This window comes from Triturus cristatus, chromosome 1_2 (genome assembly GCF_964204655.1).
Source record: "Triturus cristatus chromosome 1_2, aTriCri1.1, whole genome shotgun sequence".
NCBI classification, from domain to species: domain Eukaryota; kingdom Metazoa; phylum Chordata; class Amphibia; order Caudata; family Salamandridae; genus Triturus; species Triturus cristatus.
The window spans coordinates 20385164-20400524 of record NC_140580.1 but is presented as its reverse complement, the minus strand read 5'-3'; the positions used below and the strand labels follow the sequence as shown (position 1 = coordinate 20400524).

General features: G+C 41.8%; 1 protein-coding gene across 6 annotated transcripts in view; it reads right to left on the bottom strand.

The window, feature by feature from the left end:
- Window positions 1–44: 44 nt before the first annotated feature.
- Window positions 45–15361, bottom strand: part of CEPT1 (choline/ethanolamine phosphotransferase 1) — a 475568-nt gene continuing 460251 nt past the window's right edge. For all 6 annotated transcript variants that reach the window (XM_085600157.1, XM_085600148.1, XM_085600172.1 and 3 more), the window contains one exon: window positions 45–983. In XM_085600157.1, coding sequence (XP_085456283.1) covers window positions 864–983 — 120 coding nt within the window. In that variant the 3' untranslated portion in view covers window positions 45–863. The remainder of the gene's footprint in view (window positions 984–15361) is intronic.

The window sequence follows — 15361 nt, the reverse complement described above, 5'->3', positions numbered from 1 at the left end:
TTTTTAAAGCATTGATGGTGGCACATGCATAGAAAACACCATGATGGCTCTTAGAATGTTCATATTTATTATAGAGCAGAACTGCATTTTGCTTACATTCTATACAAAAAAATGAGCAGGAAAATTTGATAGAAAGCCTTTACACAAAATAAATGAGAATTAAGAAGCATGTTAGATAATATATTTATTAAAAAAATAAAAATAATTGACACAGATACCGCACTGCATTGCATCCTGATAGCACCATCAAAAAGGCCATCATAATGGTTGTTTCCACAGCTTTATATATGATTTTCATCGATGTTACATTTTGTAAACAAAAAACAAAGGGCGAATAACACATTGGATTTTAATTCAACTCAGTCAGTCTCACAGTTACATCAGAGACACAAATGAGTGAGGTATCTCTGTTTCACAATCTAATCTCCTTTGCAAAGAGGCTTCAAAATAGACAAACAATTTGAATTTCACCAAAGGTGAGAAAGGAATAAAACTATAAAGCAACTAGAATTTTTGGCATTTATGTTTTAAATTAAAATACTCTTCTGTTAGATGCCTCTTTATTTCTGACAATTTATTCAGAATTAAATGTTATTTCAAAAGATAAATCTGTACTTATCTGCATGCTCTCCTGCGCACACACTTGGTGTAAGTACATAAACAGTAAGTGTTACTGAGTATTTTTCATTCACCCATTTACAGAAGGATAATTAAGAAGGGTTACCAATAAGAATAAAATTGTAGAATAAAGCTGCACAACATTGATTATAAATTAGGTTTGTTCTTAGTCACTCCGTTTTCCTTATTTTTTGACGTTTACATTCATTCTTGAAGAGATTTCCTATTTGAGTTCATGATGGCAGTCAATGATGATTAGAGTGGGTAGATGTGATCTTAATTCTAAACACTTCAATGTGAAGATGAGATGCAATCTGATTGCAGACGCTGACACAGTAACGAATGAGATCTATCAGCGAAAGAACCTACAATAGGAAGAAAAATGAAATTAATTCTAACAATGAACATCATTTGTAGATCAATAAGAAAAGAAAATACTTAATTGCACACATAACCACCCTCCCACCATGAGGTGACTTAGTTCTTAAGTCGCTGAATATTAACGCCTAGTTTAGGCATTTTATTTTTAACGTTTTATTAACAGGTAAAATCACATACCATCATTTTAATCATGTACATTGCACCTCAACATTTTCAATCTCTGCAACGTCTATTATACCCTTGTTCCTCCTCCTTCATTGCTTCCATCACTAACTCATGCATTCTATCCACAGAACCCAAATTTGTACTTTCCCCTTTAGCCCACTCTTCCACCAATGGGGATAGGTACTCTTTGAATGAATCCTCCGATATGCCTCAAAGTATTTCAAATAAGTAACTTAAACTCTAAATTCAACCCACAGCCAATCCGATCTATCCATTTTCTCAATATTGCTCTTTTAGTAGCATTCTCTATGATTATCATATTTTTTCGTTTTTAAAGGCTTAATTTGTTTTTAACAAAACAGAGCGAGCACACAAACAGGGTCGTCACATTTTCAAATGCAATAGTAAAGTCAAGGTAAACGAATTATACATTTTGATGAGGACGGTAAGCATACATAGCTGGTCTCATATCGCAAGAAAACAAAGTGATGGGTGTATTGCTTCGATTAACCTCAGCCACTGATGATTACTCTGTCGAAATCTATTCTATAATTTTGTTTTTGCCCGCCACACCAGCTGAGACAGAATCCACCATATGCAAATCAGTCATGGTCCTCATCCAATAGGGACTTTATCAATTAAGAGAAATGAAGTCAGGAATCCTGTTCCTCTTCCCAAGTAAATATATCTAAACAACAAGAATGGTTTACTGGGAAGGCACACATTTACCTAGATTACAGAAGATGTACTTGGAGTATGTACTACGTGGAAAACCATCAGGTTTTGAAAAAGAAGCCTCACTCACCTACCTAGTAGGTGACATGCCTCATCATGGAGTTCCCATCCTGGACACCAAATGTTCCCAGGGTGTGCTACGATGACAGATTACAGCGGAGCTGGTTGTGTTTTGGGGTGTGGTTGTGATTGTGAGTGAGAAGTGCTCAGGTAAGGTGCGATTTAAAATTGGCTCAATCTTGTTTGCATAAATGTTATGTTAATATAGAGAGTATTGGTCAATGTTAGAAGGTGGTGGATAGGAGAAGGATATTATTTTGATCCTTCGTATCCTAAGATTGGTCTACATATTTCAGCCATGATCTGATGTGCCCGGTAGGGTCAAATGGCTTTCTTCAGGACTGATAAACGCATGCATGCACTCTAAGACATGCAGCTAGTGAGTGGATCGTACTTACAACCCACTAGGAAAACTTCATGTCGCAGTTCGGTTTTCTTCAACAGTAGCTAATCACCACCTGAGATCAGCCGAGGGGGGTGGACCCTGTAGTCACACTTTCATCAAGGTATCTCACCGCCTGATGCTTATTCCTCCTTGGTCGTCCCACAAGTGCGAGGAGTATGCCCAAATGTGTCAACACTATACACATAGAGGAGGTTAGTTGTCTGAATAACTGAAAAAGAAGCAGATTTGTTCATAGCTTCCACAACAGTTTCTGCACGTTCCTTTTGTTCAGAATATCATTTTCTGAAGTACCATATGTACCATTCTCTGTACTACCTTATCTTTATTTAGGCCGAATTTTCTATACTGCTGTTCACATTGCCTCCATCCTCTCTAGACCTCTCTCAGTTATTCAATGAGCCACAAATTTCTGGCCTGTGCTGAAATATTGGCCCAGCATTTCATTGTAAGGGCCATGATATAACAGGCCCACGTCAACAAAAAGTAAAAAAGTATCTACCACAAATTGTACCAGTACTCAGTCACATGACAATCTTGCTTTATCCTGATTATATACATGTTTAAAAAAAATGACATTTGCCTACTAACAAACCATGTCCTTCTGAAGTGCCATCACTTTTAACCTTGAGAGGAGCAGTGACCAATTAAGTAATTTTAAGACCAAGAAACGCTGCTTCTCGCCAACTGGCTGCATGAAAAGGATAGGAGGAGAGGACAAAACATAGGCCCTGCAGCGTCTCACTTCTTTTTGACACGCAAAATCATTTCACTCTGAATATTAAAATCTCCCATGAAAATAACCCAGTTAAGATACTGCAACAAAAACAATTTGTAGCTCCTAGGCAAACTGGCGGTAGTACTCCGGTGGTCCACACATCAACCCTATCACCACGGTGGCATGAGTAATAAATGAGCATAAGGAGGCAAATCACTCGGACGGTTTTGAACAAAGGTCATTGAGTTGGATAGGTGGGGACATTCAGCTATTTTAAGAACCAAATAACCCAGTCTTTTCTACACGATTGACCCACAAGGTCTGGAAAAAGGGACAGTTTGTTCAGCAAATCCTTGTGTTCTTAAAAAAAGCAGAGCAAGGTCTTGAATGTGTTTTTGGAAAAGGTGGATTTTATGCATGGCTGAATGTACAATGAAAACTTATTTTTGTTGCTCACTTCAGACATATGCGGGAAGCAACGCCAACTAAAGTCAAGCCTTTTTTTAAAGTTCAAAGTTGCCTCCAATCACAATAAATTGCATTGGTAGTATGTGTCTTGACCGCCCCTCTTGTAAGTACAAGTCTTAGACAAGTTGTAATTTGTCAAGGCCAGGATATATTTTGGACTTCTCCAAGATTTGGGAATTTATAAAAGAAAATCCCCTGACAAAAGAATTAAATGTTACACAAATCTACATGTTCTGTAAAACAATACACTAGTCTCATTTGGCGTCATGCACTCTAACATGTAACTCTGTAATATGACAATACGCTCTTTTTTTCAGAACTCCTAATTCCAGGCTCTAACTATGCCAGATCTCACAATGTACCATAATGAATCCACCTTTCTGATTATGCCAGACTCTGAAAAGCCTTTTTTTTCCAGTTCTCTGCAGGGTCTCAGTTGATCTATGTGCTGAACTTATGGCTGGGGTTTGATCAACGAAGGCCTCTGAAAACGCTATCATCTTAATATGGGAGAGTACAGATCACTACAACAAACAACAAGGTGATAGACGTAATGTTTGAAATAATTTCAGTCACTGGTGATTGCTCGGGCCACGTTCCAGTCCATTGTTTTTCACTCACCATGCCACTCTAGATAGAGGCCCGCCTTATGCAACTCAGTAATTGCCTTGCTCCTCATGTAAACAGTCCATTCTAATTTTCCAGGTGAGGCCCCTCGAGAAGGGAACACAAGCAACCCTAGACCCGTCTCCAAATATATGGGCCTCTTCAGTAGGGTGAAGCTCCAAACTTATGAAACAGGGAGCAAGGAACCCACATCTGGGGATACTTTTTGTACTTAGGGTGTCAACTACAACAAACAAGGGGATGGATGGAAGGCTTGAATTCACCCCAGCCACTGGTTATCGTTCAGGCCACATTTGCCCACCATGCTACTATCAATCAGAACTGAACTTGCACCTCATGAGAACAGTCCATCCTAAACTGCTAGGATGGGTCCATTCGGGTAGAGAACACCAGCAACCCTAAATGGGTTTCAGCCTATTTGTGCCTCTTCAGTAGAGTACAGCTAGAGTCCTATGGCACATTTAAGTCAGGACACACGTCCAAGCATACCTCTCATTCTTAAAGCATCAACTACGACAAACACCAAGGTGATTTTGGAATGCCTAAAATAATATTAGCCTCTGCATTGCAGTCAGCTGTTCTTCGACCACCATGCCAAAAGAGGCAGTTCAACCCAAACTGTCAGGACAGGTCATTTTTATCCTCAGTGACATGCCTACGTGCGATTGGTAAGCCCAGATGTGGGTACCATGTCCACAGTACCCATGGGACTCAATCTAAGGAGGCCCAAACAGGCTGAAAGTAGTCTGAGGTTGATTGTGTTTCCGTTAACATGAGACTTAGAATGGCAGGTCTGGCAAGACTGTTCCTATCAGAAGAGGAACACAATGATTTGCATATATGACTGTCTAAAGTGGTATGGTCAGCAACAAAGCAATGAACTGGGATGAGACCTGACTAAATTACCAGTGACTAAAATGAATTCAAGCATTCCACTCTTCACTTTTTCTTGACAGTTCTGACTACAGCAGAATATACTGATGTGAGGGTCTGAATATCTCATTGTTATCCGTCTTTAGTTTCGGAGGAAGGATCTTCTCAATTGCTCTGGCACAGCGAACACATTTACTCAAATGCACTCAGATGAATTACAACATGTTACTCGAAAATTAACATAGAGTTAAAAATAGCAACCTGTATCTCAATAACTGAGCATTTGCATGGACACGTAGACAAAAGTCGTCTCAGAGTTCGAATAATGTGAATTATTTTTATGTCTCTGGGATTTACACGGAATCTCCAGTTTTGAATCGTTAAAAGTACTGGCATGCATTAAACATTTCATTGCAGGATGTCTAAGAAAAATCATATTTCAATTTGTCATAAAAAATTGAGTAGTGGGTTAGTAAAGCTGTTTGCATAATGTTATTTATTCAAGTTTTTTTTGTTTTTGCTTTGCAGAGTTTTATATAGCGCGAACTTCACCCGAATCCAATCGGGTATCAGAGCGCTTTACATAGCACCAGTTACGTTACATGAGGACACACATTCATTTTTTGTAAGGCACGGGGAGATTAAATTGCCAATATTTTTTGGATACATTAACAATAACTGATCTTGTATGTTTTGCTTCCGAGATATTGCTTGTGAAAACTCATCCCGTGAAGATGCAAACATAGGGTGGTGTGATTTTGGACCCTATCATGGTCACCTGCAATCAGTCACTTTATTGTTGACTTCCAGATAGTGTGGCCGACGCTTTGCTAAATTATCCCATCACATTCAAGCCTGATTCACATATATAGACTTATTATATAGATTGCGGCTAGAAAAAAGTATTCTAGTCATTCAGTATCGTCTAGTATTTGTAGTACATTTTAGTATCTTAAATATATGAGGAGCGTTTTTTTGTTTATCAGTGATTGGGGTTGATGAGCCACATATTCTCCAATTCATGACCAAAAGGATTCAATTCCAGCTATCAGAGGTATTTTCAGGCTCTACCACACTAGCGATGTTCTCTATTGCATCATGGAATAATTTCCCACGACTTTACCATACCATTATTTTCCTCTTAGATTTCGGCCTCAAATTTATACCAGACCAATTCACTTTTTGTACCAGTTTTATTTTTTTTTCACATAAGGGACATTGATTATTTGGTATACAAGGTCATCATTTTTGTCTTCAATTACTCCTTGTAGTAATATGCATTAGAAACCACGCTTGCAGTGCCTCAAATTAGCCTCTCCTTAGGACCTTATGTGTGATTGTCAGTAAGGTCTTTTTATGAAATTAAAAAATAAAATCTACCTTTGAAGGTACGTCAGGAACTGCTGTCAGGATTAATTAACTGCACCCCATAAATCATGAATGTACCAGAATAGAAGGCGACTGGCATTCACTGAGCGCAGTGCCAGGCTAGCTGACGAAAACAAGTGTTTGCTGAAACTTTTTATGCGGTTAGACTCACAGGCAGGAGTAGTCCTGGAAAGGAGTTCAATTTGACTCTGCTGGTGGACACCAGTACCGCCAAGATCTCACGTGTAAGATGATGTGCCCCCAAAAAAATGCAGGATCGCCAGATGGCAGTCTGTTGCAACAAACTGCCTGTCAATTAACTCGAGAGCCAAAACATGCCTTTGCACAAGTGCCTAAAACCTTATCCGTAAAGGCCTCATTATATGGTAGTAAAGGTTCAGTAGGTAACTGGCCAAGCTAAAGAACCTCCATGAAGAAGTTAGTTATGACTTGTAGTGTGGAGAGCTACAGGCCAAGGACCCCGAGCCAAAACATGCCTTTGCACAAGTGCCTAAAACCTTATCCGTAAAGGCCTCATTATATGGTAGTAAAGGTTCAGTAGGTAACTGGCCAAGCTAAAGAACCTCCATGAAGAAGTTAGTTATGACTTGTAGTGTGGAGAGCTACAGGCCAAGGACCCCTGCAGCCCACCTCATGACCACCGTGAAAGAGGCTTTCTCCTCGGTGGAATGCAGTGGCAGGCCCATTGTCTGAGGAAAGTGCCCCAACAACTGCCATTCTGTAGTTAGCACACCAATTTTCATTATATCGAGTAGCTAATTAGTCCAATTTGTCATATTTAGTAAGAGAATGGTTATAGGCTGTGCTCCTGTACAAAATGACATTTTTAGTGATGTACCCCCCCCCCCCCACAGATTTCTGCTGTTTTTGCTGACTGCAGAACTACACTATACTCCTGCCATCCAGTAGTAAAGTGTGTATATTCCCTATTTTAACATGGTCTGTAAGTTAAATGCCACTAGTGGGCTGTGGCACCTATTGTACTATCCACTACAGTGGCAGTGCAAACATGGCTCCAAGGCTACCATTGTAGCTTGACCAGGGCAGTATAAAAACTGCAAATAAACCCTATTGACAGCTCTAACCCTTCATTAAACAAGCATTGAAAATGCAATAGGTCTCGCCTTTAAGTTAAAACCATTTGCTTTGCTAATGGTATTGTATAGCACAGCAAATGGCTAACTTAATGAAAGGCGAGACCTATTGCATTTGTAATGTTTTTTTTTATATTTCTTCAGTGTTACAGGTTTCTGGTACCAGTCCTCCAACCCCTTGAACCAGAAAATCAGAAGGGTACAAGGGCAAGCGGCTGGCACCTTGGCAGCAAGGAGGGGGGTTTCTCCCACAGCTCAGACGGTGGGTGGGTGATGTAGGAGGGTGGTGGAGATTGGGGTGGGGGAGTTAGGAGTCAGCGGCTCTCTGTGCAGTATCTCTGGCTTGCTGTGCGTGAGGGGAGGCGAGGAGGAGAGAGAGAGAAGGAAAAGAGCACGAGAGGGCGATGGGAGAAAAGGATGAGATGTACACAAGAGTGAGCGAGGGGTGGAAGGGAGAGAGAGAATCGGACAACACAAGATTGAAAACGATGAGGTGGAAATGTGAAATGGGGAGAACAGAAAGAAAGAAAGTGTAAGGAGAGGGTAAAGAGGACGGGATATAATGGCCTACATATGCTCGAGAAAGAACTCAGAGGTGACACGAGAACAATACAATTAGAAAAAGCTGTGTGTGAGCAAGAGAACACACAGCTGAAACGAGAAAGAGAAAAGTGTTGAAAAATTCCACCGTGGGGTAGAAGAGGAGGGATGTTAGTGTGAGAGGTCAGATGGAAATAAGTAAGACGGAGAAAAACATGGTTTCCAAAAGGGAAACGGATTGTGTGTGAAAGGGAGATGTGTGTATGTGAGAGTGTTTAAGATAAATTATGCGTAAGGATCATGTGTGCAGTTGTTTGTGTGTAAGGGAGGTGAGTGTCTTTAAACGGGATAAAGAGATAGGGAGAACTGTGTTTGTGTTTAAGAGCGTGTATACCCAAGGGATGTGCACATGTAAGGCAAATGTTTGCTGTTGAAGCAATGTGTGCTTGTGAGTGAGATATGTGTGCGTTTGTGTGTGTCTGTTGTGTAAGGATGTTATGTGATAAGGAGATGCGTGTTTACTAGCGATCTGAGTGCAACGGGGATCTGTGCAAGTGAGATATGTGTTTAAGTGTAATGTGAGCCTCTAAGGGCTACACATCTTTATGGAGACTATGTAAGTGAACGTTGTGTCTAAAACAGATGTATGTGTGTATGTTGTGTGGGTATACAATGCATGGTAGAAATGTGTAAAGAAGATGTGTGGCCGGGTAAGCGGTTTGTAAATGAAGTGTGCGAGTGAGGGAGAGGTGCCTACGGCGGAGTGACTCATAAGTGCATTTTAGGGGATGTTTTTCTTAGGGCACAACTTGACATGCACTTGTAAGGGAGATCTGTGCGGGGGGAGAGAGAGAGAGATTTAGGGGGCGTGTTGGTGTAGCTGTGATAGGTGGGTGTTTAAAGAGATATACGAGCGTTAAAGAATGACGTAGAATAAAAGTTAAGAGGGGCGCCAGATGGGAGGGGTGTGTTTGTGAGATAGAGAGAGTTAAGTGGCCAGAAGAGGGAGGTGTGAAGAATAAGAGAAGTGGAGCACATGAACTAAAACGGAAAGGAAGGGGAACAGAAATAGAGAGACGATAGAGTATTTGTGGGGAAGAAGTCAGCAAAAGGAGAAAAAGCGGATGATAAAGACACAAAGAAAACGAGAGAGTGTAAATCATGAGTGTGTGTTCTTGCGAGTGGACGGGAGAAAAAAGAGATGGGGTAGAAAGATGGATTGGGACAGAACGAGGGAAGGAGTTTAGACAATGATATGGAGAAAGAGGAAGAAGGAGTAGTGGAAGACGATGGAGGAGAATAGTGGGCAAGAGAAGGCACAGAAGAAAGAGTGAACAAAGTGAGCAAGAGGAACAAGGAAGGAAGGCGGGACAAGAAAAGAAGAAAGAGGGACTCATTGGAAAAAGAAAGAAAGCAAGAGAAAAATAATGGAGGGGGAGGTGTTAAATAAGGAAAGAGAAAGGGAAACGAAGAGGGATAATGTAAGGAAGGATGGATACGCAAACAAAGAAAAAGGAGGAGAAAAGGAAGAGGCTAGGCGAGAGGTACGGAGAATGAGGCAAGGAAATGCTTAGGGTAAAGAGGGCAGGGAATGAGAGGAGGGGGATGAGAGAAGTGGGATGAAAGAGGGGAATGGTGAAGAGGAGGGAAATCGAGGTGGAGGAAGCAAGGCTGAAAGAAATCGAACAAGAGGAATTAAAGGAAAGGAAAGCGGGAGAGTGGACAAAAAGAAAAAAAAGAACTCAAATGGAAAACGAGAGGGAGCAGTGGAAGAGAGACGGGAGGTGCGATAACGAGAGCATTAATCCGGACCTCATTCATCACAGACCAGCACTTCATTCAGCACAGCGCTCACACCACTGCGGTCAAGGATTGCACTCAAGAACCTGCAAAGAAGAGGGGGGAGGGGCTCCTGAATAATGAAAACGGAGCACATCACAGACACGGACCTAACGCACACAGCGGTGCGAGTTATCTGTAGAGCATCGAGCACTGCATAATGCCCGCCTGGTGGTGAGGGCGGCACTCACCCATGGAGTGAGACAGATGGGCATATCCCAGAACCGGAGGCACAGACACATGCACACATACAGGCACATGCAGACATACGTCACACAGACAGGCAGGCACACACAAATGCGCAACACACACTCAGATGAACAGACGCCCACAAGCACATGTGCCCGCGCACACACATATTCACACACGTACAGACATGGACACATCCAAACACAGACACAGGCCCACACATACGCACGCACAGGCTTATAGTCACACACAGACGAGCAGTAGAAGGTTAAGCTTACCTCACGCAGCATCCGAGAGGCAGCCCTTGTCTTTAAGATAAACACGCATCAAGGGGCTCGTTCCAGCAGAGCCCACTCTTGCAAGCCTCAGCTGCTTTGCATAACAAGCGCGGTCCCGAAAGTGAAAGAGGACCGTGTTGCAGCCGATCTCTTGTCTTTATGGGTCGATGTGTTTAAACACATGGCCCCATAAAGATAAGAAATCGCTTACGACAGAAGGAAAGCAGGCGAGCCAGTCCAAGCGGGCCGGCACAAAATGCCAAAGGGAGGCAACATAGATAGCTAATTTTCAATGGCTGGCCACCGTTTAGCATAAACGGTGACGCCAGCCAATGGAAATGAGGGATGGGGCTTAAAGCCCTTTTCTGAAAATCCTCTCCTACAAAATCTCTCACGGAGGCCGAGCAGGGCTATGCCCTGCAACGCACGCCGACCTAAAAATGAGTCACCCAGATACCGGCCTTATAGCCCAAAATGGCAGGGTGCATGCTATTTAAAAGTAGGACATATAGAAAGTTAATGTTAACATGTCCTTAAAGTGACTGCCACGTAAAAGCTATTTACACTGTAGCAAGGCTGGCCATGCCATAGCAAAATACGGAGATGCACTATTACATTTAATAAAGCTCTTGGACTCTTCGTACTATTTATTAAAAGCCCACTTGAGATGTGAAGTTAGATTTGTAATAAATATTAAGGAAACATTTTTAAAGTTGCCTTTTTCCTTCCTAAAGCCCCTGGAGGCTAACAAAATTTTTGCAGCTTGAAGAATTTTCTGGATTCACATGTTGTGTATTATTCTGCCATCTAGTGGTTGGGTCCAGAATTCTACAATATTTTGGTAGTCCTTTTTCTATTTTTCTTTTTTTTTGTTCCGCGTCCCCATTTGAAATTTACTGTAACGTTGCACGCCCTCCCATCAAAGCTCCACTCGTAGTCACCATGTCCATATTTTTTTTTCTTTCTTTTGTTTTTTTTCTCATCATATCTTCTAGGTGGAGGAGGGTGGGTCACTTGTGAATCCCAAAAATAATTTAAGCTGCTAAACTACTCCTACACGTAAGAAACCATTTTGTTTTCCAGCGTGAATCTGCTCTGGATTTACATGCTGTGCATAGATCTTGCAGCAGTTTTGTTAATCTTGTGGTGGTGGGATGAAGATAATCTTAGCTTTGTAAACCGATGTTTTAACACTTTGTTCCACTTGAGCATCCTTGTTATTCTGAATGTCTACACAAAAGTGTTTTGAGAACGTGTATACTGATGTCCACGTAGCTGCCATACAGATGTCCTGTAAGGGTATATTTTCTAGGAAGGCAATGGTTGCTCCCTTCTTTCTTGTCGAGCATGCTCTTGGGGTAAAATTTTGTTTAATCCCTATACTTGTGTGGCAAAGTCAAATGGTTTGTGAGAACCACCTGGCAATCGTGCCTTTAGTTACTGATTTTCCCCCATTGTTGTCTGCAAAGGAAACAAATAGTTGCTTTGTTTTCCTGCTCGTCTTGGTCTTCTCAATATAGTACATTATTGCTCGTCTTGCATCTAGCATAACACTCTCTTCGCCTGATTCTTTTGCTTTCGGAAAAAGATAGAAATTTGTTGTGAGAAGGTGGCCTGGTATATGCTATCCACTCATTAAAATGGGCACCTTGTACCAGTCCACACGACCCTTATGATGTATGAGGTCAAAGATAACCTTATTGAAAGCTATCCTAGTGGTAGCTATGGAGAGCAGCCTTCAGGGTTAATCTTGGAGGAATGTAAATCAGCTTGTTTTACCAGAACATCACCTCCTAAATGAAAGGAGAACCACACAGTGTTGCTATAAAAATATGTATTTATTAATATACCACTCTCTACTAGTCTCTATACGAGACTAGGGCACAACGTACACAATACTGAATCAATAGAACATTCGTAAATAGCAAAATACACAGCGGGCTCCAGGGGGAGACCGAACGATATACTAAAAAAATGGTTTAACAGCAACGACTTGACTAGTGCATGTAGAATCGCTGGGACCCCAAGGAACCACCCAGAGGAGTGACACAGGGAGCCCACGGGCGACAGGTGCAGTTAGGAAACACAGACGCGTGCTCTGTACAACTCTATGGGAAAGTCGCGGTCACTTCTAAGAGGACTTCGAGCAAACCCTTTAGAACATAGGAGGTTCTAAGGCCAACCCACCAGTGAGTACCGAACCACCCCTGTTACCTATCCCAGAGGAGCCAGGTGCATAGGGGTCAAAGCTGTATTTTGACTTTAGAAACGAACAGGAACAAATAGTTTGGTGGGCTGTGTGTATGATTTGTTAATTTAAAGCACTGTAAAACGGAAACGAAACGGAACGATTTTTTAATGTTGTATCTGTACTGCCTATTTTAAAGCACTATTGCACTTTAGAGAGAGACAGCTGAATTCAGTCAATTTTAGCACTTACTGTTGAATCCAACGTAAGCTATAGCTCCGAGACCGTCCCATGTTTTTGGTAGCGGGCCGCCATTTTGATCGGGGTCAGCGCTCTAGTTGTTAGAGTTGCCTGTCCCGACGCCACCATAAAGGGCATGCTCTCGCGACCGCGCAGCGCTGCCAAAGCCGTATTTTGACTTTAGAAACAAACAGGAACAAATAGTTTGGGGGGCTGTGTGTATGATTTGTTAATTTAAAGCACTGTAAAACGGAAACGAAACGGAACGATTTTTTAATGTATCTGTACTGCCTATTTTTAAGCACTTTTGCACTTTAGAGAGAGACAGCCGAATTCAGTCAATTTTAGCACTTACTGTTGAATCCAACGTAAACTATAGCTCCGAGACGGTCCCGCGTTTTTGGTAGCGGGCCGCCATTTTGATCGGGGTCAGCGCTCTAGTTCGAGTTGCCTGTCCCGACGCCACCATAAAGGGCATGCTCTCGCGTCCGCGCGGCAAGCCCATCTGCGCCAGACCGCGGCCGGCCTGCGCCATCCCCCCTGGCCAAAATCACTTTATCAAATACGATTCAGCTACGCTGCTGACAGTCCGGAATAATGGCAATAGCAAGGATTGTTGTCCTATTTATCCTAACAATATGTCCCAGGATGCTTGCTGTCCTACATGTCATTTTGTCTTGAATAATGTATGTCAAGCTCCTTATCTGCAAAACGAGGTGGGTCACGTTCAGTCTGACAAAATTCTAGGTAATAAGCGTACCTTGTTGGCTGTCCTTCTGAATGTTAGATCCCTCTCTAAGCATAGTCACGAATATGCAGATTTTTTAGATCTTCATATGCCAGACATAATGTTCCTCACAGACTTGGACTCACAGCGCTTCCGAACCTGACCTAAATGTGGCTATACCTTCGGGCTACAGCCTATTTAGAATTGATAGGATAGGTCAAAGAGGGGGAGCGGTGGCTATTGTGTATCGCTCCCAGCTCAAAGCTACCTTCTCAGCTATACCTCAACTTAAAGAGGAGGCCATTCTCTTCAGTTTTAAAGTCTCAAACACGGACATCTTTAACTGACTTTTAGTCTATAGGCCACCCGGGCCCAAAAAGACGTTCACTGAAGCCATTATGAGGGTAATGGAATCATGCATGGGACAATCCAATTTTTCGGTGCTGGGTGATTTTAATTTTCACTTAGAAGCATCAGATAATGCAGATACTAAGGAGCTACTGGATCGATTTCTTAGTTTAGGTCTGAAACAAATTGTCACTTGCCATACACATACGGCAAATCACATTTTGGATGGCATTTTTACAAACCATTATCAGACAAAATTTACTAAAACATTATTTTTGCCGTGGACAGATCATAGTGCCGTCTTTTTTGAGGTCTCTATAAAAGGACCTCAAGAAAGAACTGTAGGGCCAAAGAGAACTGGGATCATGTGTCCTTGGAAACAAATAAAAAGTCCTGATCTTGAAGCCAATTTGCTTTTATTAAAACCCAAAATGGCTTTTGCCACCGATACGGATTTGAATCAAGCAGTAGCACTCTATTATCAATGGATTGAACAAGCAATTCAAAGGCTAGGCCTGGAAACTCGGACACGGGCAATGACTAAGAGGACTTCGGCCCCTTGGTACAATCCCGATTTAAAAAACTTAAAGAAAATTTGCAGAGCCAAAGAACGACTCTGGAGGAAGGAATATTCAGAGCTCGATAAAATACGTTATAGAGAGGCACTAACCGTATATAAAGATGCCATATTTGAGGCAAAACCCAGAGAAAACTTTGCAGAGAAAATTATGGCCGCAAAAAATATTTCCGGCGAACTAGTCAAGACAGTTACCAAGTTGGCCACTTTTGGTAATGTTAATTCAGTAACGACAACTAAACAATTTTGTGACAAACTAGCCAATTTCTTTTATGAAAAAGTGGTCAAAGTTTATGAGGAATTCTCCACTGTCGGTAATGATATTAGTCAAGCCAAGTTCACAATGGATGAATCGGACACTAAAGCCACGTTAAAAAATGTCTCCTCCCTTACACAGGATAGAGTCGAGAAAGCCATTATGGAAATCACATCAGGCTCTTCCCTGGATCCATGTCCTGTTACGGTTGTTCATATGGTTTCCCACACAATAGCAAAAACCCTGACACCCCTATTGAATAATATTCTCACATCTGGGTACTTTCCAGCAGAATGGAAAAATACCTTGATCAGACCCATTTTTAAAAAACCTACTCTTGATCCCCTCGAAGTGGCTAACTACCGTCCCATTACTAGTCTACAATTCCCGTCTAAAGTTCTTGAAAAGGTGCTAAATGAGGAACTTCGGTCCTTTATAGAACTCAACAATAAATTAGATATAGCACAACATGGCTTTAGGCCACAGCATAGCACCGAATCTGCACTAATTGCAGCCACTGAAAGTCTACGATTACAACTAGACCAGGGCGGAAAGGCTATACTAGTAATGCTTGATCTATCCGCCGCGTTTGATACGGTGGATCATCATATACTCCTTCAGCGTTTAGCAGATATAGGGATAAAGGAT